The sequence below is a fragment of the Dunckerocampus dactyliophorus genome, chromosome 9, assembly GCF_027744805.1.
Source record: "Dunckerocampus dactyliophorus isolate RoL2022-P2 chromosome 9, RoL_Ddac_1.1, whole genome shotgun sequence".
Taxonomy (NCBI): domain Eukaryota; kingdom Metazoa; phylum Chordata; class Actinopteri; order Syngnathiformes; family Syngnathidae; genus Dunckerocampus; species Dunckerocampus dactyliophorus.
This window is the reverse complement of record NC_072827.1, coordinates 1,184,640-1,212,425: the sequence shown is the minus strand read 5'-3', so window position 1 is coordinate 1,212,425 and position 27,786 is coordinate 1,184,640. Positions and strand designations below refer to the sequence as shown.

The 27,786-nt window shown below is 45.8% G+C and overlaps 1 protein-coding gene across 1 annotated transcript in view; it reads right to left on the bottom strand.

Moving 5' to 3' along the window:
• Window positions 1-2,179: 2,179 nt before the first annotated feature.
• The window catches only part of klf7b (Kruppel-like factor 7b), a 62,030-nt gene continuing 36,423 nt past the window's right edge, over window positions 2,180-27,786 (bottom strand). Inside the window, exons 2-4 of the mRNA XM_054786285.1 lie at window positions 15,152-15,758; window positions 7,456-7,579; window positions 2,180-6,119 (exon numbers count right to left, since the gene is read on the bottom strand). Coding sequence (XP_054642260.1) covers window positions 6,068-6,119; window positions 7,456-7,579; window positions 15,152-15,758 — 783 coding nt within the window. The 3' untranslated portion in view covers window positions 2,180-6,067. The remainder of the gene's footprint in view (window positions 6,120-7,455; window positions 7,580-15,151; window positions 15,759-27,786) is intronic.

Here is a 27,786-nt window from a genome sequence, read left to right as displayed (position 1 = left end):
GATAGATAGATACATAGATAGATACGTACGTACGCTCCACTTGTACGTTCTTGCCTTCAGAGCCTCGACTTCCATCCTGACAACCTTTAACTCGCCACTGTTACATCAACTTGTCTTGAGTCATATGAACGACTCGTTGAAGTGAACAACGAGTACTGATTAAGAACGACTCCTTTTTACAGCCTCTATTTCGATACAGTAATCCCTCATTTATTGCGGTTAATTGGTTCCAGACCCAAAAGTGATAAGTGAATTTCCACCAAGTAGGATTTTTTATTTATAAGTGGAATAATTTTGTAGTTAGAGCATAGAAAAACCTGTTTATGACCTTCTGAATACGCTTTTTAACATGATTAGAGCCCTCTGGACATGAAATAACACCCCTATCGTCACCTTTACACCCATATAGTAGACATAATCATAGAAAACAGCACCCTCTACTGGGGTAGCAGTAGTAAATACAATAACAGACACGTACAACAGAGCACCGCTAGATGGCTCTAATACACCACAAGGACACACAACACAATGCGCATGCATACGCTGCTAAAAAAACATGCAAAATTGCACTTGCACAACGGAGCGAGTGCGTGAAAGGTGAAGTGCGATGTAGCGAGGGATCACCTTTGATGACTGTCATTTTCATTTAGTGATGTTTTACCAACAAACAAAAGTTTGAGGAATAGATTTTAGATGGGCTTTTGACGACAACCAGAAAAAAAGCAACTCCAGTCGCATGCAGCACACATTGTCTGTCAAAACCTATCAAGATGTCAGCAAAAAGATGATTTGATGTGATTATTTTTTGTAATATAATATAAATATATACAACATTTCAATAAATAAAGATGAATTTATTCAATGAATTTAAAAAAAAAGGTTTTTGTGATGTGCATTATTTCCAGGCTTTTACGGGCCATAGAAAACGGTATGGCTGACACAATGTGGCCCCCGGGCCTTGCGTTTGACACCTGCGTCCTCATTGTTTACTTAAAAGAGCCGTTCATAAGACATGACTCGTTTGCAAATGACACATCTGTTTGGTGTATGTTTGCATTGCGATAAAACTGCATGCGTGTCGCTATTACATGTTGAGGTATTTTTTTCGGAGCGTTTTGGAGGTTTTTGGTGGGGTTCCACCCTATTTAGTTTGTAAGATTCAAGCACACTGGCTCCTCTGTGGTCACATGACCAAACCTGATGAATCATGTGACTTGTAAGCCCAATTAAGATGACTGACAAGTTGTAAACGTCACTTTCTAGTCCAGATGACAAATTCATCAGACGTGAATCAGGTGATCCGCTGGTTTAGCCTCTGCCTTTGGGTTTGGGCCGCAGTCTCGTTAGCGCTGATTTAAGAGCGGCCATTCTCACGTGGGGGAGGGTGCTAAATATTCATGAGACGACTTAGCGGAACCAAGCGCGCTGAAGCTGTTAGTTGGTCTTCTAACAGACGGCGCCGCCCGTCATGTCCCTCAGGAGGCCGCTAACGAAGAAGAAACGTCATATCCAGCTTTTTACTGCTTCAAGTCCTCCGGGATGAAAGGAGTCATTGTTTTTTTAGCGCTTTAGCTGCACGTGTTGTGTTGTTGTGGCTGTTTGTGTTCGTCAGACGCCCTCAAGGCGAGTGAAAGTGACAAAAATGATGCAGGACCTCTAAAGTTGTAGCGACGTGCCAACATGCTCGTATGCTCCACCGCTCCACGGGTGCCCGTTTTGCCAGTTTCAGCCTCTGAAGCCAGGAATGCGCTCCCCCTACGACAGGGGTGTCCAAAGTGCGGCCCGGGGATCATTTGCGTCCTGCACGTTCTAGAAAAAAATGAAAACGGAACAGCAGCAAAATAAATGGAAAAATCTGAGAATAACGTCAAAATCTTACCAGAAAAAAGTTAGAATCTAATGAAAAAAAGTTGTAATTTTACGAGAAAAAGTCGTCAATTTACGAGAATAAAGTAAATAAATGAGAAAAAATTAGTAAATTCGTTAGAAAAAGTTGTCGATTTATGAGAAAAAAGTAGTCAGTTTACGAGAACAAAGTAAATTAATTTGAAAAAAAAGTCGTAAACGTATGAAAAAAAGCCGCAAATTTACGAGAAATAAAGTCGTCAATTTAGGAGAAAAAAGTAAATGCATGAGAAAAAAGCCAGAGTTTGACCCTGGAACAGATTATTTGACGCTTGGGGGAAATGAAGAGCACGAGAGAGCCCACGTTGCCATTCTACCATTTATTACACGTATTACATTCTTAAATAAAAATGCTCCACTGAACAGTTCTTGCATAGATATCATACAATACCAATTTAGAAAAAGAATTATGAAACAGACCTGTAACAAAAATAAAGATTTTTTTCTTCTTCCTTAATAAAGAACATTACCGTACTAACGTCATATCATACAAATCATATTTTCAACACTTAGTACAGCAAAACAAGTGGTTGAAGTACGACGTGACAAACACAGGAAGGTGACGGACGTGTGGACGCACGGGGGCGACACAGACGCTTCATCGGACGCATCCAAAAGCATCTTTTCTTTGTGTCGCGCTCCTTTTATTGTCATGATTTCATGTTTCGTTCATTCGTTCACCGAGCCGACAGTGGAACTGAATGAGAGAGCAACCAGCGGAAGCGTCCTCGTTATTCGTATTTCCTCAGAAGAAATGGAAGCTTCTTTACTTTCCGTCGAGATGTGCATGAAAAATGTCAAGCATGAGAACGACTGAACGGTTGTGCGATTTACAGCAGTTAGCCGCTGACGCTTGCAGTGCCGCTTTGCTCCTACGGGGGCGCTGTTGTGGCGTAGCAGGAATAACATCCAGCGTTTAGGACCGTTTGGCCTTGGCGAAGGTCTGTGAGCGCCACTCCGGTGCCTTATTAGGAACATTTTGTACATATTTGGCCCCAAAAAGAATCCTATAAAGAACGGCGCTAAAAGGAATTCTGAGTTAAGTGCAAATACCTCGGCTATGTCTTTGAGCATGTTGGTCCTCGGGGTGGTGGGGGCTGGGCGAGGGGAGGTACAAACATAAAATGTCCCAGTCCCTTTAAGAAAAAAAAGGCATTTGACCCGATGTCAGTGGACGTGAAACAAGTGGACAATGGTGCTCCCACAGACTAAGCTAGCTAGCTAGCGGTGCGCGCACACGGACAGTGCAATTACGCTAAGTATGATTACGTAGTGCAACGTTTGCCAGAACTAAAGCACAGCTCGCTAAGCGAGTCACGCTATTTACAAAAGCTGCCGCGTGAAGGGTGGACGTGGGGATGCTTCAGCCGGACCTGCCCAATGATTGGCTCGCTCGTCTGTAGCAGCCTGACGTGACCCGCCACACTGAAGCTACTCCAAGCTGCTAGCGCGGTGCTAAAAGCGATATTATCTTACAGCGGTGGACGCAGCGCCACCAGCAGGCCGTTGACGGGACTGCTGCCATTGGGGAATCTGCTGCCGCTACTGTGCGTTTATTTCATCGGCACGATCACGAGCTTCTGATTGAATCATTTGGATATTTAATCGCTTCGCTGTCTGCCGGTGTTTATGCTAATCTGCTCTTTTGTTACGCTAAATCCGTCAGACCTCGCCTCTAATTCCCTCTGTCGTTCTTTATTTTGTCTCGTCCCGGTTTGGCCTCTTTAGCTGCTAGGAAATGCTGATGCTAATCGGGAGCTGACCCAAACGTGAGCGAGGCGGGCGGGTTTTACAACAATGAACGTTACAATGAATGCATGACCGTACCAAAAAAGAAACACCCCAACTGCACATGAACAGATTGTGTGTGTGCTTCATGGACACGCACAGGCACACACACACACACACACACACGCAGTACGGTGCGTTCAGAGTCCTACTTGCCCCTCAGTGATTGTACGTCTCATCTACAAGCGCTAGCTAGCACGGTCGCAGCTTTCTAGGAGTACCCCCGTGTCCCACGTTAAAAACACGGTAGAGCTGCCACAGAGAAACGTTGAAACCGCGCCGGAGGTTTTTGGTATTGATTGTTCTGAGCTGCACCACTGAACCCCCACCCCTACACCCCCTGAAGCGCTTTTCCACGCGGAGGCCAAGATTTGGCATTACCGCACCAACATCGCGGGGAGGGGGCGATGATGTTGGCAGCCGTCAGACTGCAGAAGCTGGTTGAGCAGATGTTGCAACGTTTGCACTTCTCACGCATCATCGAGAGGCTCCGTCAGGCTGCACTGCTTGGCTTCAGCCAGCAGAGGCGCTACTTTGGAAAACATGATCATCAGAGATTTTCAGAATAAAGTCGTCAATTTATGAGAAAAAAAGGAAGAGAAAAAGTTAACAAATTAATGAGAAAAAGTTGTAAATTAACCAGAAAAAAAGTCATGAATTTCCGAGAAAAAAGTCGTCAATTTATGAAAAATACAGGAAATGAATGAGAAAAAAAGCTGTAAATGTACGATAAAAAGGGAATAAAGTAAACCAATGAGGAGCACCTGAGCCATGCTGCCCCACGTGCAACGTCATTCTCGTAAGATCACTTTAAATTTAGGACTTCTTTCTTGTAAATTTACGGCGTTATTCTCATGTATTTATGACTTTAACTTTGAAATCTCAGGTTGTTATTTTTTGTCCCTAATATCAGTCTTTCATTTTGCTGGTTGGAGCACAGAAAACCTTGTAAGTACGGTCGTGAACGTGACGTGAAAGACCACCCCTACGGTGCGCTGCTGTTGTGTCATCAGCGTAACACTTCTCACCCCCAGCGACACCCCCGTGTCCACCACGTATCACATGTGTGCGATGCTTTATACTCATAGCCTTGAAAACGCTTCATGTAGGCCAAAAATACCTCAAATGAAAAGAAAAGGATGTATTTTTGAACTAACAATAGGCCGTGGATTTATTTTGAAAAGCTGCGATAGACCGAAGTGGTGAAATTGACTCGGGAACATTCGTCTTCGTTTGTGGCGTCGCTCGTTGCTTTGGTTTGGCGTCGCCCCCGCTACTCATTTCTTGGACGGAATCATTGCTCCAAACACGGCGCCCGACTTCCTGTTGTCCGAGTGGTCGGCGCCATGGTAACGGTAACGCATCACTTGCGTTGCCAGCCGACTTCCCCCAGGTGTCGCTCCGCTCGTTTTTTCAACATTTTTTCTTTACTGTGACTGGATGCTGAATCAGCAGGTCGCCATAGAAACGGCTGGCGTCACGTGACGCTCTTTGAAAAGCTGTGAGAGCTGCAAACTGTTGCCATGGAAACGATGACAAGTCATTCTTTTCCCGTAGCTGCGGCGTGCGTGCGTGCGTGCGTGCGTGCGTGCGACTCTTTTGAGTGTTTTTGGATGATTTCCTGTGGAAAACAGCACACGTAGCTTTAAAAAACAAAGTCAGTGCAGTCACCAGTTAGCAAACGGCTAAGCTTGCTGCGGGTCATGTGACCTCTCTGCACACCTTGCAGCAGCAGAGGAAAAGTCAAACCAAAACCAAGAACCACTTCCTGCTGCTTGATTGGCTGCTCCTGCCACATTCTGCCGAGGTGGTATTCATCAAGTTTGAAACGTGATTTCCCCCAAAAGGGGCGTGTCCTTGCGCACGACCATGAAGAGCAACCATCGTCATCCTCCGAGTAGAAAAAGTGAAAGAAAGTGTCGCTGCGCGTTTCAGTCAGACGTCCTGCGGAGCGCCGCCGTGGGTGTGGAGGCGTCAGATTGTGTGGTTTCCTTCAGCGTTGTGACCGGGCGGACTGTAAAGAAGACCAGCGAGTGACTACATGAATATTTGAGTGAAGTGTCCTCGGCTAATACACACTGACTACTCTAAAACAAAGAAAAACTGCCCAGGAGATAAAGTGGTGGTGCGTTCAAAGACGGCAAGTGAAGCGTAAAAGTGGGTACTTGAAAGAAAAACAACAATCTAACAACTCCTCCTCTTCCTCGCGTCCCCTACTGATGGAGATTCCTCCTTGACGGCGCTGCCGGCGCCACCTGCTGATCACAAGTGGCAGCGGCGGTGGTAGGCGGGGCTAAAGTGGGGGACGAGGCGAGCAGTCGGTAGCTGGACTCTCCTCTTCCTCCCCCCTCTCTGCTGCTCCCTGACGCCGCCTTCAGACGTGCCGCTTCATGTGCAGCGCCAGGTGGTCCGACCTGGAGAAACACCTGCAGCCGGAGGGGGGGGGCACGTCACTTACAGTACGATCATCGTGAGGAAAACGCACACAACAAAACGTTTAGTCATCGACTGGCAACCACTATTTGATGTCAATTTAAGCTAGGTTTAATATTGGCTATCGCCACGCTGGTCTTTCCTTGCCAGGAGTCTGCATCACCGACACGGCTGACAATGTCAACCATGAAGACACAAACCACGACATCAAATCACCGTTTGTGTGCGATAACCGTGCACGTCGTCGTTGATTTCCATCCACGTTGTGTTCTCACACATCGGTTGTAAACTCTTTTAGACGTCAGTTGAAGGTACGTTCAATATTCGCTAACTGCATTGTAGCATTTCTTTACGAGAAATCTTCATGCCTGACAGCCATGACGGACTACAAACACGACTTAGCATGCACACGTCTACAAAACCACGGAAGACTCCGTCAAATTACAACTTCTATCCAATGATCGCGGGGCGTGTCACCAATGCACGTCGCAAACAAAACGTACACACCAAAACACGGAGCCGTGGATCCGCATTCATTTGGAGGTACTTTTAAGCCACAGAATATTTTGTGATAAATCGAGACTAATGTTTGAGTACATGATCGTAGTACATTTGTACTACGATCAAGTACACAACGTATGCAAAACTTAGTAGAGGTGCGGCGCAGAGACGAGGTCACGTCTGACATGCATACAATCATCCTTTATTTTGTATTTTTTGCCATTTGTTGTCTAAACCGATGACCTAACTTTCCCCAAAAATAATTTCTTTTGTTTGTTTGTCATAAAATTACGACTTCTATGCTACCAAAATTCTTACATTATTACGAGTTTATTCTCCTTGTTTCTCTGAATCTTTTCATTTTAGTCCCTAAAAATGGCCGCTGTTTTTTCATCTGCTCGTGACGATGACGTTTATTCCCAGAATATTTGGACTTTATTCACGTGACATCACAACTTTTTCCGCAAGCTGATTTTCCCACAATGACAACGTTTTTCGTTTTGCTTGTCATCATATTCCGACTTTAAAGAACAACGTCTTTCTCTAATATTGCAAAAATGAGACTTTTTTCATTACCAACATTACCAATTGATTCTCGTTAAATTATTTCCCAACTTTTCCATGTTTCAATATTTAGACTTTATAACCGTAAAACTATTCTAAAAATGAGAGTATTCCACTTTTTAAAAAGGTTTTCTTGTTCAATCATATGTTAGGAATGGCCCACGGGCCACACTTTGGACACGCTTGTTGTAACTTCTTGTGTTATTTACGCTAGCTCGGTTCTGTGTGTGTGCGTGTGTGTGTGTGTGTATTGTGTGTCTTTACCTGTCGCAGTGGCTGCACTTGAAAGGCTTGGCGCCGGTGTGTTTGCGGTAGTGTCGCGTCAACTCGTCGCTGCGGGCGAAACGCCACTCGCAGCCCTCCCATGAGCACTTGTACGGCTTCTCACCTGAGGCGGGAACACACACACACACACACACACACACACACACACACACACACAAACAGGATTTAGTCAGCATCACACACCTTTTTTCAGGAAAGAAACTTCGGTCGAGCCCCGTCTCTCCTCTAAAAGCCACACCCCCTCCTCTCACAGCCACACCCCCTCCTCTCACAGCCACACCCCCACCAGCCAAGCTAACCAGTTTGACACGGTGGCTGATTGAAAGGACGAGCAGTGAATGAAGGAGTGGTGCAGCGTGTTCATGCCCAATCCTAAATTCAGTGTGAGAGACGCACGCATGAACACGTGCACGCGCACGTGCACGCAGCCTGAGGTGGTGTGTTATCTGAAATGGAAAGAAGAGATGTTGTATTGTTCTTCTCTCCGCAGGAACCTTTTACTCAGTCCCACGTGTGTGCGTGTTTACCAGACGACGAGCGCTAAACACGAGCGTCATTTCGTTTCTTTCTTGGAAGAGTTTCCACGACAACTTCATTCCATGAACATAAAACATCCTCAGACGTAATCTACGTCAAACATTGTCACACACGCCAGCCGTAAACACATCAATGCTAGGACTAGCATGACACATTCTTGCACTGGATGATGTTAGCTAGTGGACCTAATGAAGCGTCTGAATGAAGAGCTGCAAGGAGAGGCGTCAGGTTAGCTCATTGCTGCACTACTACGCCCCCTGGTGGCCGGAGGATTACTCGTCCACGGTAACCCCTCCCTCGCCACTTGCTGCTTCCAGTCTCGCGGCTTCACTTTTTTGTAAAAACATAATTATAATAATTCATCATAATCATAATGCGGCCTGTGATTAGTCCAAAAACATGCTTACTTAAGCAAGTCGTATGTATGTTGTGGCTCCATGAAGAATTCCCAAGCAGGAAAATGGCTAAATAAAGTCAAATCCAAATATGAGGCATTCAGAAGATGCATTTAAAGATTTGTAGTCCAGTGTTCCCTCGTTTATCGCGGGAGTATGTTCCCAAAATAGCCCGCCATAAGTGAAATCCGAAGCTATATTTGTTTGCAGTGATTGTCTGTGTTTAAAGGCAGTAAAAGCCCCCACCTTGATCTCATTTCTCTCTCAAAGTTCACATTTCACCTCCCAGGTTGGACACGAGAAATGCTGAAGTGACTCACGCGTATTTCCCTCCCATGACAGTGCCTCGTCCCGGCGCCGTTCGGCCGTAGCGTCTTTGTGTCCTTGTTTAAGCGCACCGCTCCCGTCGTATTTTCCTCACACGGTGAGCTTCTTCTGGTTCCTCTGTTCTTAACAGTATTGGCGGTTAGCAAGACGCTCACACGGTTAGCTAGTTTGGTAGCCATGACCATGACTGATGACAATGCTCTACAGCCAATCAGGACGCAGAAGACAACGGGCGGTGCAGACAGAAGAGAGAGACGAGAGGGACACACTGCTGCCACAACTACAAAACTCAACTTCCCACAATGCAGTTCTTAAAGGGCCAGGCTCGAGGGAACGCTGTATGCGACACTGGCCACCAGGTGTCAGTAGTATTCCTGTATTCCTTTTCATGTTAGCAAAGGCATTCTAACTCGTGTGTACCCTTCACTCATAGAATCCATCCTCACAGATAATATCTCTTCCTGGTACAACTTTCCCACACTCACCATAAAACAAACCAGTCAAGAATCACAAACCAGGCCAGTAGAATCACTCAAACACCTCAGACTCCCCTCTGTGGGTCGTACAGGCGGTCCGTGCTGAGAAAGCCACTCTCACCACTGAGGATGCCACACCCCCCCGCACCACTCCTCCACTCTGCTGCCGTCAGAACCCGACTGGCCCGCAAAAACACCTCCAAGAAATCCTTCATTCCGGTTGCAGTAACGATGTTAAGCAGCGCCCGTAGCACCGTTGTTCTGGTGTCGTAGTGTTTTTGGTTTGTGACTAATGTTTGTGTTGTGTGTTTTATGTTGGACTTCCTTGTGAGGGAATTTTTATAAGCCGTGCTGGAAGACAAATTTCTGTTCTATAGAACAGACAATAAAGTTCTATTCTATTCTATTCTATTCTATTCTATTCTATTGTATTCCGTGCAATTGCAGGTTGGAAGGATCTCCCGGCAGGCCACATGCTCATTTACAAACACGTATATTGCACAACACAGCAGCGATGTTGTAATGGTGGCAAGGAGCCAGCTGCTCACTAGATGGGGTACCTAATGAAGTGTCCTAATGAAGACACCTAAATGACCCCCCCACTGTGCTACTGTGTGTGCACTGGAGAGTGGCAGCAATAATTGGAGTCTTAATGAGTCCTAATGGGCAGAAATACAATAGCTACAGTTAGCAGATGTCCCAGTGGCCCCTCATTGACCCCCCCTGACTGCACACACATAGAATGACCCTCCTTAAATATATGGTGCATGGAACCATCGAATAAAACAAGACCAATTAGTGGGTCGATCCATTCTGTCATCCTTCCAGCCACAGCAGCCCCTCCCTCATCGGCCAATCACATTAGTTTGTTTCCCAATGAGGATTACAACATAGAGATTACAAACAAGCGCCACCCTCTCGCTGCTATCTCTTTCGGCGTCTTTAAGCCGCCGTGTTGCCACATCTCATCATCTCAGTGACCATCGGCAGGCGTGGAGAGGAAGATTACACCCCAGCGGCGCCCGGGGGTCCTTGCGCTGTTATTGTGGCTAATCCCACTCCACGTGTGGCGGCGGCACCGTTAATCCCCCGTGATGGTGCAGTCAAGTGGCGCACAAAGACGCCCTGAAGGTGTGTGTGGCGGGGGGCGGCGTCCTCCCACCCTCCCAAAGTGTTCATTACAAGCGCATCGCTGCGGTTTAATTAGCTTAATCCTCTTTTTGGGTTCTTATGAGCATAAACCATTGAACGGAATAGCGGGGAGGAGCAGCTTCATGTTATGTCCAAAATAATTACACTCCACTTTTCAATTAGAAGCGCAAATTGATTCACTCCGTCGTGTAAACGCTGCCGAGCTCCTGGAGCTGGAGGACCGTGACGGGAAGTTGCGTGATGGAAGCGTACTCACGTTCAAAGCGGTGCCACGCTAGCTCACTCGCCAGCAAAGTTTGTACCCGAAGCCCCTCGTTGATCTCGGTTCGTCGCTTCCAGACCCGACCGTGATCAGTGAATTTTTGCAGAGGAGGATTCTTTTTTTATAAATGGAATATTTTCATAGTTAGAGCATAGAAATCCCGTTTAGGACCTTCTAAATGTGGTTTTTAACATTAGAGCTCTGCAGACATGAAATAACACCCCTATAGTCACCTTTATACCCAATATAGTAGACATAATAACAGGAAATAAGACATATTAGACATAAATAAGACAAAACATAGACTCACACGTTAGAGTTTTCTGCTTCAGTACTTCCTGCGGTTGCTATTATCTCATCAATGTAACATTACTGACACCTAGTGACCAGCGTGGAACACTACATATTCATGCCTTTGTGTCTTCTGAATGTCTTATATTTGTATTTATCTTCATTTAGCATTTTTATGCTTGAAAATGCCTTATTTAGGCCAAAAATAGATCAAATTAGCTTAAAGAGAGGGTGGCTGGACTTGGGGAGCACACAGGACTCACCTCTCATGGTGACATCAGCTGATGTGCGCAGGGTTCTGAACAAAACAAACCCACGAAAAGCAGCAGGCCCAGACAACATCTCAGGACGTGCACTTCGGGTTTGCTCATCAGAGCTAGCTGATGTGCTTGCTGACATATTTAACCTGTCGCTTGCACAAGCATCTGTACCGACCTGCTTTAAGTCCACCACCATAGTGCCGTACCCAAGAAGAGCAACGTGACCTGCTTGAATGACTATCGCCCTATAGCACTCACTCCTATTGTTATGAAGTGCTTTGAAAGAATAGTCATGACCCACATCAAAAAGAGCATCCTGGCAACTGTGGACCCTCTACAGTTTGCATATCGCCAGAACCGGTCCACGGATGATGCAGTCAACACTGCCATCCACACAGCCCTTTCTCACCTACAGGGCCAGGACACATATGTCAGAATGCTATTTATAGACTATAGCTCTGCTTTTAATACAGTCTGCCCCCACAAACTCACAAATAAGCTCCTCACACTTGGCCTGTTACCAATTTTTTATTTATTTGTATATTTATCTGTATTAATGTCTCTTCTGTTGTTGTTGCTTAATTTATTGGTATTTATGTTTCTTATGTTCTTATTCTTTCTTGTGTTTTCTTTCTTTTCTTGGGAGAATGAACAGAATAAGAATTTCATTGCATAGTAGAACTGCTGTTTTACTGTGCACATGATAATAAAACTCTTCAATTGAATCTTGAAATATGCATATTTTTTTAACGAATAATAGGCCGTAGTCACGCTAATTTATTAATATGTTTCGAAAAGCCGTGATGGAGTGAAGCCGCGAGGGACGGCAGTACTATTCACTTCTTCACTTCTTTTGACCCTCGTATGACACTTAAGAACACTTAAGAACACTTAAGAACACTTAAGAAGGCTAAAACGTGACTGAAGTGCTGCCTACACTTCCTAAAGCTTCTATGGTGGCTAGTTTGACCCTGGTACAGTTTATTTACATTTGCTGTACCAATCATTTGTATTTTTCTACGTTCTGATTGCTAATAAACCATACATCTTGTATTTCTACTCTATAAATGGACATGAAATGAAAAAAGGTAGAAATACTTGTGGTAGTTCCACCATTGTGGAGTTATTCCCACATGCCAAGATGTGAGAGATGTGAAGGTACCACACACGTGCAGTACGTAAAGGTGTACAGTTTAGTGCTGATCCAAACTGGCCTTGGCGGAGGTCTACCTCACTGATAAACTGACATTGCACCTGCTGGCAGCACGACTCCTTCAGAGTAAAGCTCATGAACTACTCTATTAATGCTAATTGTAGACATGGACGCTAGACAAGCCCAGCAGTAGTCACGCCTTGGCATCATCGAAATAAATACAAATGTAAATAAAAATGAAAGTGTACGCCCACTCAATCCAACCTCCAACCCTCCCCCTGCTGCTTCACTTTAGGTTGCCAGGCAACTGCATCACTCTCCTCCATAATTGGCTGGTGGCTGCTAGATTGTCCATGCCTGTTAATCTCTCCCTCTCTCACCCCCCTGCACCCCCCCCCTCCCCTTACACACACACACACACTCTCAGTTGCTAGGTGACTTTATCACGCATCCTTGCCTCGCCGTGCTATAATTGGCTGGCAGCATGGTTGCCACCGCGTCAGGCCTGGACCCGCCTTGCTCAGTGTGTGTACTCTGAAGGGGGCTTTGGGGTGGTGGTGGTGGTGGGGGGGTGTCCTATTGAGGGAAGATGGGGAGCTGCGGCCAATTACAGAAGGCGGGTGTCAAACGGCCGCCTGTCCGACACCTGCGGCCCCCCCGGCCCACACAGTTGTCAGTTGTACATTGAAGACGACGTTTGAAGTAAACGTGTCTTCTCACATGAGCGTCAACATTGTTTCTTTTTACAGTTTTTATTTTTAAGACCGGACGCATTGGTTTACAGCAGGGGGTCCAAACTTTTTCCAGCGAGGGCCACATATTGAAAAACAAAGGCCTGTCACCTGAAACGACACATCAACTAAGTGCATGATAAATCTAATCCATTGACACGCCTCTCTACCTCTGACACGCCTCTCTACCTCTGACACGCCTCTCTACCTCTGACACGCCTCTCTACCTCTGACACGCCTCTCTACCTCTGACACGCCTCTCTGGCTACCAAACAGGCTGGATGGCTGCCTGGCGTCTAGAGCGGGATGAACCCTCCCGTTAGGCATTCAGTCTCTTTGTCCCAGTGGGGAGAGGCGGGGTCATCCGCGAGAGCACACACAAGCAGAGTAAGCGTTGTGGTTTCTATGCCCCAGTGTGAGAATATTTCGGTGTGAAACGGAGCGAACAAGTGAACCCATGAACACAGACGAGCCGCGGTGTCGCATCCGTTGGGAAGCAGTGGCGACGAAGAAGGGGAATACGAGCACCTCAAACACAACCATCCTGTCCGCTGGAGGTGCAGAGACGTCTTCGTCCCAAAAGTAAACGCTTACTGAGGCGTTTAAGTCAAAATAAACAAAACAGCCCAAAATTGTGTGCGCTGGCAGACCGTGTGGTTTGCATGTTAAGCCTTCCTGTTAAGGAATAACACGCAAAGTTCACTTTTTATTCAACTGCAATTTTCTTTCCAGACACTTGAGATTTTATTTATTGCTTTTATTGTTGTGTGTTTTTTTCTTAACAGGGACAGGGTCTGTTTTTGGCTTGTTTTGGTTATGATTGTGATTGTTGCAATTTCATTTTCATTGTTTTTTTCTTTCTTTCATTTATTTGATTAAACGCTCTGGACGTCCCAACTACGTGCGTTAAATACGAGGGGTGTCACCACACACTCAGCGCACGGGACGAGGCGACACGCAAGATTGGGTCTATGAGACCAGACGAGATTTTAACATTACTTTGAAGAAAAGTGTCACACGCCAATATATTTACTACGTTACCTTGCATTGCTCCTCGTGAGGCTACACTCTTCTGCACTCTTGTGTGTGTATGCTATCCGCCCCGCCTCCATCCACAGAGGGGACTGTATGACCAACAAAAGGGCTCACTCCATTCATACCGTTGTTCTATGGAACATGAAACCAATGCACAGAGCGAACCTCTTCCTGCTTCCCGGGAGACGAGGAAAACAGACACGCATGCACATGGCAATATATCGAGGCGGGCAAAATGACTGAGTGCATTTTCCTTCCTCATGTGATGAATTCATCATCCCAGGCCTCGCGTCCACGAGACACGTTTTTTTCCTGAACGACAAATCCTGTCACGTTTTAATCTGGCGAGATCTTGTGACACCCCTGTGAAACACCGTTGATGCGATCGATGTACTTGCATTATCATGCCGTATATTATCATTACAGCAGTGAACAAATAATATCGTTCATCAGCAATCATTTGTTAGACAAGTATCGCTCCACAAAATGTGTTCTGGTGACAGGCCAGGATGCAAGGCCACATTGATCTTTGCTAAAAACACGTGTAAATGTTTTGGATCTCAACTGTGTGAGATGGGTCAAAAGGCCTATTAGTAGTATGAACCTCGGTCGGCCCCCTTCCCCACATTTTTGCTGTTTTTAAAACAATAATCAAATCAAATAATCTTCATAAATATTTTTGTGAAGAATATTTTTCCATTGTTGCTGTTTTTTGTCATATTTCTTGTTAAATGATATTTTTACATTATTTTATTATGTTATTGCGCTGCATAGTACCCACTTTTTTGCGTAGTTTACGCTCATCCCATGCGGTATTCCACAGGGTTGCCTTCTGAGTCCTCTGTACTTTTACTTTAATGTGCTTTCCTTAGCAAAAACTGTCAAATGTCAGCTTCCACCTTGTTGTCAAACAAGTCTCCTTTCCCCCGTCACAGCAAGAACCTCTTGGTGTTCTTACATGTCGTTAGTCACTCACGGCCCTCAACCGTGATCCAGCAATTAACGCTGGATTGTTGTGCTCGTCAAGAAAGCCTCACAACAACACGGACGACGTACCTGTGTGTGTTCTCTGGTGGGCCTTCAGGTGTGAGCTTTTGGTGTAAACCTTCCGACAGCCATTAAACTGACACCTGTGGACCCTCTTCTTGTTCTCCGCCAAGTCTCCGCCCAGCCCTGCGCCCAGCTCGCTGTCGCTGAGCGAACCCCCCGGGCCCGGCGGTGACGGCAGCGTCCGAGCCGCCACCAATTTGGCCGCCCCCAGGCCCACCTTCTTGGCCACCAGTTTGAGCGTGAGAGTGCCGTCCACTGTGGCCGTCAGCGTGGGCTTGACGAGGTGGCGCCCGAGCTCCGGCGACGACGGCGGCGTTAGCGACGTGACGGCGGCGCTGAGCTGCGCGGCGCTGACCCCCGCCAAGACTTGCTCCTTGCTGGCGAAGCTGTCAGTCACTGTCTGCGTCTTGGCCTGCACTTTGGGGAGGGCCACCAGTAGCGGGGGTGGGCTGGGCTGGTCTGGGAAGCTGGGAAGGAGAGGGTCCATCAGGTCCTCGTCGCTGTCGCTGCCCTGCATGACGGCAGGCGCTAAGAGACAATCCAGCTCCTCGTCGAACAGCTCGGAGAGTCGCTTGGGCTCCGTCTGAAGATAGCGCTCCAGCTCCAGACATGTCTGCCGGGAAAAGACGCAGCAGGTTAGCTTACTGCTGCACTATTACCCCCCCAGTGGATGGGGATGGGGATTATCCAAATACTGCAAATGCTGTAATTACGGCTGAGGCGTTTACTTGAGCGAAGCACAAAGAAGACGAGGCTTTGATTGGAAGCCTTCGAGAAAGGATGTTATTTCCTGTGTGTGCAAAGTCATGGTACACCACATAAGTCTTTTTGGGCTTTTACAATCATTTGGGATGCATGAGAAAGCGTGCTCTCTTTGACCACATGATGAGCAACAAGCGTATACGCATGACTTTCACATATTTTAAAGCGCATGCAAAGGTAGACAACGCTGCTGGATGCTGACCACTGACATCTTTGGAGTTCAATTAGATTATTTTCGCTACATCCCCACATATTTCTCTCCTTTCAACTGTAAATAATTTGTTTTTTTCAAATGTAGATTCAATAAACCCCCCCCGTCTCACAGGTAAATTCCCCCAACACGGAAGATGCTTGGACAACATGTGATGTTGTGGAACTATCGCATGTCCACAACGTTTCTTCATGTGCAAAACTGAATTGAAGATGCTTTTAAAGGCTGTGAGAGGCACACGGTAGGCTTTAGAGCAGTGAGTCCCAACCACTATGCTGTGCTGTGGGACGGCACCGTGGGATCATCATTTGACTTATTTGGTGACAAATAACTTTTCATGTGCTATAAAAGATGTGCTTATCCTCATCAATGCGTGCCAGCGACGTACAGTCACAGGGAGAACAATGACATGCTCTTCCACGTGATGGCAGGCGTTAAACAATTAGCCAATTAGCCACCTGCTGTCATTCATACATCCTTTTTGTTCAGGGGTGTGCCGTGAGATCTTCCTACTGTCATGTGTGCCTAGTAAAGGTTGGGAAACGTTGGTTCATCCATTCATCCAATCCAATCTTCTTCCGCTTGCCTCGGTTGGGTCGTGAGGGCTGCAATCTAACAGGGAAGCCCAGACTTCCATCTCCCAACTACTACCAACTATCTACCAACTTTGTCCAGCTCCGTCCCGAGGCATTCCCAGGCCAGCTGAGAGACATAGTCTCTCCAACGTGTCCTGGGTCTTCCCTGAGGCCTCCTACCGGTTGTCCAGGAAGCATCCTAACCAGATGCCCAAGCCTTCTCATCCGAGTTTCTCCTGGATGACTGTGCTTCTAAAATGATCTCTGACTGAAAGCCCAGCCACCTTACGGAGAAAACTCACTCATTTCGGCTGCTTGTACCCACGCTCTTGTCCTTTGGGTCACTAGCCAAAGCTCATGACCGTGGGTCGGGGTAGGAACGTAGATCGTCCGGTAAACTGAGAGCTTAGCCATTCGGTTCAGGTCCCTCCTCACCAAAACGGACCGTTGCAGAATCCGCGTGACTGCAGAGGCTGCATGAATCCGCCTGTCCATCTTGTGTTCCATCCTTCTGTCACTCGTGAACAAGACCACACAGGTGCTTCAACGCGCCAACCTTTTCCAGGCCAGAACCACAGACTCGGACTTGGAGGTGCACCGGTTTAGAGTATCAAAAATAGGACATTTTAGGGCTTTCATGGTTTTTATGTCATAAGGAATGTGTGACATTTTCTTACGTTTTTAAACCTTATTCAACAGCAGAACATGCCGTTTGTGATTTATACTCCAAAAACATGCATGTTAGCTTCATTGGAGACCCTAAATGGTCCATAGGTATGAATGGGAGTGTTTGTCTGTACGTGCCCTGCCATTGGCTGGACACCAGTCCAGGGTGTACCCCGCCTGTCGCCCCAAGTCAGCTGGGATAGGCTCCAGCATACCCTGTAGTGAGAATAAGCAGCATAAAAGAGGGATAAACGGAAACTAAATGGAAACTAAAACAATAAGAAACAACCCTAAAATCAGCAGTGATTTCACAAGAATAAAGTCAAAATATTAACAGAAAAAAGTTGCACTCTCGTCAGAAAAAGTCGTAATTTTAAGAGAAGAATGTAACATGAGGAAAGATATTGTCATTTTATTAGCATAAAGTTGAAACACTAAAGAAAGATGTCTTTTTTAAAGTGCTAACATCAGGAGAAACAAAAGAAGAAACCAAGTTGGGGAAGAACTTGAACGTGAACGTGAAACAAGTGACTTTTCCGAGAACAAGCTGCTGATGTGATGAGTGAAGCTAGCATAGAGTTGGACAGACCATTTCGTAAAAGTGGGTGCTTGGATTTCTTTCGAACATGCACACACGTGAGAATGGAATCCATGACATACAGTACCAGCATTCACTGTCCCACAAAGGAGCCCAAAAAGGAGAAGAAGAGCATTTTATTCATTTCATCCTACCCCCCAGCCCTTTCACATCAACTGCTAACGCACTTGTTCACTTCCTCTGTGCGACATACCGGTGGTGGTGGTGGGGGGGTGTTACCCTTGGCAACATTAGGAGAAACTAAAGTCAATAAAGTTGTCATGTTTGGAAATTGTTTTGGGGACAAGTCACAATGCTATGAGGAGAACATTTCCTGAAGATGATTTGAGGAGGAAGTTGAAATAACGTGGATAGCAGCGCTAGGCTTCCCATCACACAGCTGAGATCTTCCACCGGATGGAACTTCTTCACCCCTCCCCTGAATGAAAGCCTTCACGGTGAAACGACATCATGACATTTTATTTTGGTGTCCTTTGTCCGGATGCGGCCTCACGACGAAGCGCTCGTCTCTTTAAATATCTGCTCGTGGCCTCCGGTGGTTTTCTTCTGCAGCCGTCGAGCGTATCACCTGGCACACGTCGGTCTGTTGGGAGGGGGGGGATTTGCTCCGTGATTGATCGCTACTGCCTGCCTGGGCTCAGAGGCGCTGAACTGTGGACGGCCATGTTTGTTTCTCTCTGCCGGGTCAACGGTACCCATGTTTCTGCAAGCCGGGTTCTTGTCCCGCTCCGTGCTTTGGACCGACTCCTTCCAGCCTTGTCAAATAGTTCATCTTAGCTACAGCCGGTAGCCTGCGTCCCCCTCGTACGTGCACAGCGCCAACATCTGCTGACTGGCGATAAGACCAACTTTCCTTCCTCCTGACTGCTGCTCATTTGCATACGAATAGGAAGCAGTGTACTTCCGCTTTAGCTGGGGTGTCACAAGCGTTTATGCGGGGAGTACATTTTCACACACTTTGGCTTTGGCTCGCGTGGGGGCGAAAAGACAAACAGCCTTTTGTCCACACCGTGTCTGTGATTTGTGCAGCTACGACAGGCAGGAGTTTTAATACGTGACATTTCTCAGCAGCAAACAGGAGATGTTTATCTGCGGCAGGTGTTTTATTTCAACATGGCCGTTTGTTTCTGTAACCCCCACGAAGACGACGCTCAGCAGATAAAGCCGAGCGCTGTAAATACGGTGCATACGCTACGTGTGTCGGAGGAGCGGCTTGGATGTCAGGATCATCACGCTGCTTTTAGCCTCCTAGTTTGACGTCTCTGACTGCCATGTGGGGAAAGGTCACATCGGAGAACACACAGCACACACGCACACGCACACGCACAGCAGGGAGCTCATCCATGCAACAGAGCGATTCAAAGCTACCGACCAACCAGTCCGATCAACGTCATAGAAGAAGGAACGGCAGTCACACTTCATCAAGGATCGGCTAACGCATCTGCTAGCTTGACAATGTTGCTGGTAAACTCGGGGCAGCAGTGTCCAGTGGCGTAATGAGAAAACTTAAAAAACGACGGCAACAGCATAAAAAATGGCAAAATCAGCAGCAATTTTCCAAGAATAAAGTCGAAATATTACGAGGAAAAATCTAATGAGGAAAAGTTGTAATAATATCACGAGGAAGAATAACGTCATTTTAGTTGTACCAAGTTGAAATATTAAAGGAAAAAATATATATTGAAAAAAATGTCATAATATTAAGAGAATTTTTTAAAATTTTGTTTATTATTTAACCCCAAAATAGTCCAGGGTTGAAAATAAATGATTTAAATTCACAATTAACTCATTCAATGCCTAAGCTGTATTTGCATCTAAGGTTTTTCGCACAAGAGGCACAAAGATGTGACTGTTTTGCAGTTTTAAGCCATAAAAACAGCCACAAGGTGGCAGAAGTGCATTTCATGAGAGCTCGGCAGGGATCTTTTGCATGTAAAAACACACTCGACAGCAAGGAGGAAGTGGGAGAGCATGGGCGGGGGGTGTAGTGTGCAGGTTACGCATTGTAGGGAGATTTTAACGCACGCATACGATATGAAATACACTATATGAACATTTACCAGGCACATGATGTGAATTTGCAGAAAATATCAGATCGGGATCACTGATACCAGCCTGAAATTTACTCAGTATCGGTGGTATCGCACATCACTAGTGAGTGGCGGCTTCAGCTTTGTAAAGTGCATTACTGCCACCTGCAGCACTGGAGTGGAATTGGGTTGCTTTTGCTTAAAAAAGGGATTGTTGGTCCTTGGGGGAGGTTCTTTGGTAACCCAACACATTTCTGTGGTTTCCCTGTCAAACAAGCTAATATCATGCGTACGCATGCTTCAGCGCTCTGCAGCGACAATGAGGATAAACAAAGTCCATGTTGGTCCCCTGCTGTTGGACCGTGTGTGCGTGTGCGTGTGCGTGTGCGTTGGCCTCCATCAATAATGAATGCGGCAGTGAGAGCTTTCCACAGATGAGCCATCAGCGAGGAGGAAAGCAAAGCAAACACACTGAAGTGGATCCTCCAGGAAATGTTTGTGTGCTGACGCCATTACTGGCAGGATAACGATGAGATGAAGTCCAACTATCTGCTGCATAATGTGCCTTCACACTCCAGCGACAGCTAGCATGAGCGCCAGGCACCATCACATACAATCTCTTCCACGCACGGCAGCTCGGCCTGACCAGCGTTCATTGATGACCAGATCACGATCGGACTAAAGAATAAAACATCTGACATGTAACAGTGCTTGTGGACTTCCTCTTCTTCTCTGCAGCGCGGCGTCAGCCGAGCATCAGCAAAGCAACACGACAGCTCATCTCTCTACGCATTCACCGCTCCCATCAAGTCCTAACACGCGGCCCTCAAAGAATGAATGAGTGAACGTCCCAACACTTTTGTCCATACAGTCGCCCTTCGCCACTTTGCCGTTCAAATTTAGCTTTTTCTTATCACAGTTTTTCCAAAATATATCCATAAATCATGCCACTTCCTGGTTGAAGATGGGCTATGATTAGCAACAAATGGATATTTGTTTAGCCTAAATGAAGCTACATGAAGTATAAAACACAAACATAAGGCATTCGGAAAACGCATTCAAAGATGTGATGACATGTACGCTGGTCACTAGGTGTCAGTAATGTTACTGATATTTGGGCTGAGACACACAAGCACCAGACTTAGCCAAGCCAGTTTAGCGGGCTAGCGAGCTGTGTTGAGTGGAAAGGCAAACTTGCGTGTTCTGCGAAGGTAGCTCTCTTTTAAAGCAGCGGCATCGCCATGGTAACTTAGGCTAAACTCATAGTCGGTCGGGACCAGGGTATGTCCGGCTTTAAGATTAAAATACTATTTATTCACATCCTACGAGGTTCCCGAGGGGACGTGGAAAACAAAAATGGAAAAAAAGAGCATTCCCTGATGATATTATCCACATAAGCTATGCGCGAGATGGGGAATAAGCTAGGTATGCTCACACGAGCACCAGGAATAAAACGCTGAATGAAATATTAGCAGACGCAAACGTCACCGCAGTCCTTGCCTGAGCACTCACGTCAACACCGCCATCTAGTGGTCACGACATACAACAAGAAGGCGTACTTCAGAGATTGAAAAAAATGAGTTTTTGCTCCAATTCATTGATTTTGGAAAGTGTTGTGCAACGTTGAGCATTGGTAAATGAAAGACTAGTAGGGTACAGCTAGTCTAACAAATCAGTGTTGACTTGGCCGTGACTTGTCAGCGCTCCTTGCTTGCTCTGTTGGCGGGTGACTCGGTTGCTCTTAGCAGTCACAATCTTTTGGGAATCATTACATACCCATCTTTTGTAAAAATGCACTGGCTGGGATCGCTTCACTTTCCAGCGGAAGTGGAATAATAAGACGTCAAACGCCCCCTTTCACGTGAACGTGCACTGAGAACAAAGCCGAAAACTGGACTTGACAAAGTAAGGTACTGACCACCGTCACGGGACCACGTGAGTCTGATTGCAATGTTGGGTTTTGTCCAGTTGCATCTTGAGCACAAAGCCTGGGCTTGTGGAGCCACTTTGATCTTTTATTGATCTCACCACCGCTCCGTCGTCTTATTCTCTGGCAGCCATAGCACAACCTCGGTGGGAAAACCTCATTTAAGCTTCACGTTGTCCACTGGAGTTGGACGCAGCTGGATTACGTCCTTCATCCATCAATCCGATGCCCGCTGTTCGGATTCATCGACTAACCGGTTAGGCCCCGATCACAGTTCGTGGTTTAGTCCGCAATACATCAGAAGAGAGGCAAATGTAAATCAGCGGATATGTCACGACTGATGGTAGCTGTCGGAGACTTGACCCCCGGGATGCCGAGAGGAGGCGGCGAAGTGCAAAAATAAAAGTCATTTTATTGCACAGGTGCAGGGAATCACAAAAGGACAAAACCAAAAGCGACAGAGGAGAAGCTCTGTGGGAAAATATAAAAGTGATGTAAACACTTTAAATGTTTAGGTGGCAGCACCGGCAAGGCGACGAGGTCCAATAACAACAATGAACCTTTTAACTGCCGCTAATAAACATTGGCCGCAGCTGTGCGGCCACCAGGCGTGTAGCGGCTGTCCCATCCACCACGCCGGAAGCACCGCTCGCCAGAATAAGGGCGCAGGACAGGAAGTACTCGCTCCTGTCCTGCGTAACATGACAGGATACTTACATTTTTAAATGGAAAAATGATGAGTGGAATACCAAACAGTTGTCCATGAATTGGATAATCAATGAATCATCGATGCATCCATTCATTCATTCATCCATTCATTGTTGCAGCTCTAGATGTCAGCGTTGGAGCATGATGACGATCCATGTGGATCCTGCCAGTCATGCTGGTTTTCACCGAGAGCCACACCGCTTCTATGGTTACCCGCCGAGGCTTTAGAGTATACAGTGCCTTGGTTAACGTTCCAGAAGGTACTCTAACCAAAGCACATTTTCCCACGTAAACCATCCGTTTCAGACACCCAAAAATGTTGACACACAACACATTTGACAGACAATATTTATAGTTTTACATGCAGAAAATGACAAATGACAAATGAATGGACAGCTGAACATTTAACGTTGTTTTTACCCCCCCAACAAAATCAACAATTAACAAAATAAGACACACAAAAAAACATTACTGTGCTGCAACCACAATTTGCAAAAAGGTAAAAAATGTATCACACTAATTATCAACGTTCTAGAATCAATGAACATGTACCTTGCTGTTTAGTATGGAAAATGGAAACACTGCTGGCGGCAATGATGTCGTGGATGTCGTGGATGTGCGCCGGCGAGCATGCCTCATGCCTGGTGACGTGCGATGTGTTGGACTACGGATGCCACAAACACGCCACAGTAAGTTTCAATGCTTATGTTTTGCTTTCGGGACCACAAATGAGTGTTTTGGATGCAGAAACACCGAGTGTCACCCTCGATGCGCCGACTGTTAAGCGGGCACCGTAGCAGATGTGTAGATCTTGCACCCTTCTCTTTTGTGTAGTCCGTGTGTTCGTTATGTCGTGTATCTCTCCGCAACTCTGATATAAACCACCTAAAATGGCCCACAGTGCATTGCGCAATCACGTGCAAGCATTGCGAGATTTCGTCTGATGCAGCAACCCGGATGTTATTTTGGACGCTAAACAGGCGGGCGAACGAATGCAAGCCAAGGCAAACATTTTGGTTGTTCACCAAAAAACGCGCTAACCGGGGCGGATGTTAACCGAGGTACCGCTGTGCAACCATCACAGAATTCATTTGACAACAAAAAATAAACTCTTCATTGCACGCAGTACACATTTTGTGTGAAAATGAACAGAACAAATACATTTAGCAAGAAAGATGAAGTCTTTTACAGTTCTTATATACTTCATATATTTTGAACAATAATGAAAAACTGTCTTTTTTTCAAATGAAAAAACAGTAGAAGAATAAAAGGCTAGCGTCATGTTGACGTGCCGGGCCCAATCTGGCCTTCATTTTGACAGCCGTGGTCGACTGCAGGGTGTTTATTTTGCGTCAGCGTCGCTCCAGTCGGTCGCTCCTAATTAAAGCTCTCGTTGCCGTCCATAAAGCGCTCTCTGAAGCTCCGCCTCCTCGACGGATGCTGAGCTCTGACGGCTCATTAGCCGCTTGAAAAGGAAGCGCGCAGAGAGGCTATTTATCCCAGCTAATTGCCGACACGTGTGCGTGAGGAGCATAATGACTCCGACTGATGTTTGTGTACGATAGCAAAGCGGGCGCCGCTGGCAGCGGGCGGTTAGCTTGGCCTTTGAAGACGCCGCTGCGACTGAATGTACGTTTCACCCCGGCTCATATTGCGGGAGTGAAGAGAGGGCCCACATGGCCGGTCCCCTCTCGCATTGTCGGGTTCCCGCCAGAACCAGTAAAAACCAGCACGATCACCTCCACTCGTGGATGTTTCCCAGCACGCATCGGCCGAGACAAACACGCCGCCGTCTCATTTGAAAGACGACAAGAGATGGGAATGAGTTCAATCTGATTGGTTTCACAGCGTGCTGCAGTCTGTGGGCGGTTGTGTGTTTTTGTGTGGTAAATGTAGAACAGTTTGACAATGTGTGGCGCTGAAGCCACAGGGGGCGCATTGGAGCTTGACTGTGTTTAAAAGGAAAAGAGATCAACTGCTGTTTGCTGAAGCTGCTGCAGGCAAACTTATCTGCTCACGCGGGGGTGTCCAAATTGCGGTGCGGGAGCCATATGCGGCCCGCGGCTGTTTCTTTATTGGCCCTTGAACTACAAAACAAACAACAGCAAAAACGGAAACATCAGCGGTAAATTTACTAGACCAAAGTGGAAATATTAACCATTTTTATTCATTTGTCCATTCATTTTCCCAGAATGTTGTTGTAATATTGTGAGGAAAAGTAACTTCATTTGAGTTGAAATGTGAAAAGGTCACTGACATGATTGACACCTTCGAGCTCGTTTCTGGAAAGACAACGGTACGTTTGTAAAAATGACATTTTCAGTACCAAAGGTTCCCTGACCGCAGGGGGCGTTTCTGGAAGTGACGTCGGCGAAGGCGTAGCTAGCATGTCCGTGGGCGTGGCGTAAACACAGGCTTCTACACTTCGTTCCTTTTATTTTTAGTCAAGCCAAATGCTTTTCTTTTCCAAAAGACGAAGGTTTAAGACAACACCGGCGAAGAGCAGATGATGGACCCGCGCCTCGCCTTCTGTTCTTTGCAACGTTCATTTCACTGAAGACCGCATGAAGGAACACCTTGACGCAAAGCATTTGGCTTGAAAGTACGCATTTTTCACCTCCTTGATGAAACTATCGACACATGGCTCAAATCTTTGCGCTAATCACCGTAAACATCTTCTGTCTCGTCCATCCTCTCATGTTTCTTTACTCTGCTTCAGAGGAGATGAGAGCTGCGCCTTCGCCCACGTGGCTTCCGGAAACGCCCCCGCATTTGCCCCGCCACGCACCTTAAACGTCATTTTTACAAATGTCCCGTACGCTTTTACAAACAGTATAGAACATATTTCAGCAAATGTCAGTGACCCTTTTAAGAAATATGTTTTTTAAGTCATATTAAGATAAACAAAACAACGGAAAAAGCTATAATGTACCGAGAATAAAGTTAAAATATTATTGCAATAAAGTGAAAATTGCAAAAAGCAAGTTTACAAGAAGGAAGTTGAAATGGTTGAGAAGTAACAAAAAAAGATGGCAGATATGACAAAAACTGCTGCAATGTTCCAAGAATAAAGTCAGCAGCTCTCTCAGCGTACTCTAACGAGAGAAAAAGTTGCAATTTTACCAGAACAAACGTGTTTCGTGAGTGGAAGTATTAAAAGAAAAATATGTTTTCCCTTAAAAGTTGTAGTATGATGAGAAACAAGCAAAACTAAATCAAGTTTGGGGAAAATGTTATAATATTACGGGAATAAAGTCAGAATATCACCAGGGCTGAGGCGGTACGTCTCATGTCCGACCTTCATGACGCCATGAAAAGTCCAAAAACGTCTCAGAAAAAGGCACCGAGATGAGAGATCTTTGTCAGGGTTGGTGCTCCTGAACTCCTCTCCTGCTGCTGCTGCTGCCCCATCAGCAAAAAGTCACTTCGAAAGAGTCCTGTGCGTTTCTAAATGTCCACATTGCTTGATAGCTTGATGGTTAAGGCTTGGTAACGGGAGACGTAGCGCCTTCCACCGGTGAACGTGGCACAGAAAGCCTGTTTTTATCCATCCAGGCGTTGCCATGGCGCCGTGTGGCCTGATTTCCCAACAGTAAACGGCGGCGAGGACGCCAGTGAAAGGTTAGCTCGCTAATTTTTCAACATTTTTAACACCCTTTGGATCACTGTGAATATATACACACACGCACACGCACACACACACACACGCGCACACACACACACACACGCACACACACACACACACACACACACACAGAGGACGGGCATCAGTCTGTTTAAGCAGTATTAAATTATTCTTCAAATTAAAAGCCTGTACCTGCCTTGTACACCCCTGGAGTGCCGTGTGTGTGTGTGTGTGTGTGTGTGTGTGTGTGTGTGTGTGTGCGTGTGTGTGTGTGTGTGTGTCCCAGGCCATTTCAGTAATTGGCTGAGATGGAGGGATTGGAATCGGAGGTCGAATCATCTGCTCCTCCGTCAGCTGAGCTTTCTGTTAATTAAACTCTCACTCTGTGTGTGTGTGTGTGTGTGTGTGTATGTGTGCGTGCATGTGTGTGTGTGTGCATGTGTGTGTGTGCGTGTTAGTTACTTGTCATGAAGGCCAGGAAAATCCTAGACCCAGACGTCCCGTCCAGACACACACACACACTCACTCAGGCTAAATGCTCTTGGTACAGTGGAACCCGTTTATGTCAACGCCCCCGGACTGGCTGACTCATGTCGGCATAAGCCAGGGGTGTCCAAAGCGCAGCCTGGACGCCATTTGCCGCCCGCCGCTGTTTTTTGATTGGCTGGCAGCACAATCCAAAACAATAATTTAACAAGAAAAAAAACACACAAAAATCACAGCAAATAAGGAAAAATCTGCAGTAACTTGAGAAGAAGCCCAAACAGGAAGAGAAATAGGTTGTAATCTCAAGGCAACGTGTTGTCATATTAGGAATACTGCTTGTGGTTGGAGTATTAAAGCAAGATGCTTTTTTAGCTTGTAATAGTATGAAAAACAAAGAAAACAACAAAGTTGTCACTGTTGGAAAAAGTTACAATGTTACAAGAATAAAGTCCAAATATCAGATGGCAATAAAGTCGTCATTACGAGAAGAAAATTGAGAAGCAAGAAACAAACAGCCGTCGTGTTACGAGAAAAAGAGCTGCAACGTTACGAGGATGAACTTGCAATATTAGGAAGGAAAAATAAGGTCAGTTGAAATATTAAAGACAAACAGATTCTTTTGTTCTTTTGTAACGAGTTTGGACATCCGGACAACACGGACAATAAACACTTTCATCTGTCGGTGGCTTACAAAAACAACACCTCAAAAAGGTGCATTGTTAGTTGCTGTTGTAGAATAACAATAATAATGATCATTATTATTATATTATTAATATGTATTACTATTATTATTGTTAATAATAAGAATGACTATTATATTATTAATATTTATTACTATTATTATTGTTAATAATAAAATTATTATATTTTTAATGTTATTATTATGACTTAATAGTTAATACTACCTTGCCTTTACAATATTCTAAAGCTTACTTTGCACTGAACAAAAAGCCAGTGTCATGTTTGAATGCATATAAAACATATAACATAACATATAACATAAATATAACATATACCATAACATATAAGATAACATAACATATAACATAACAT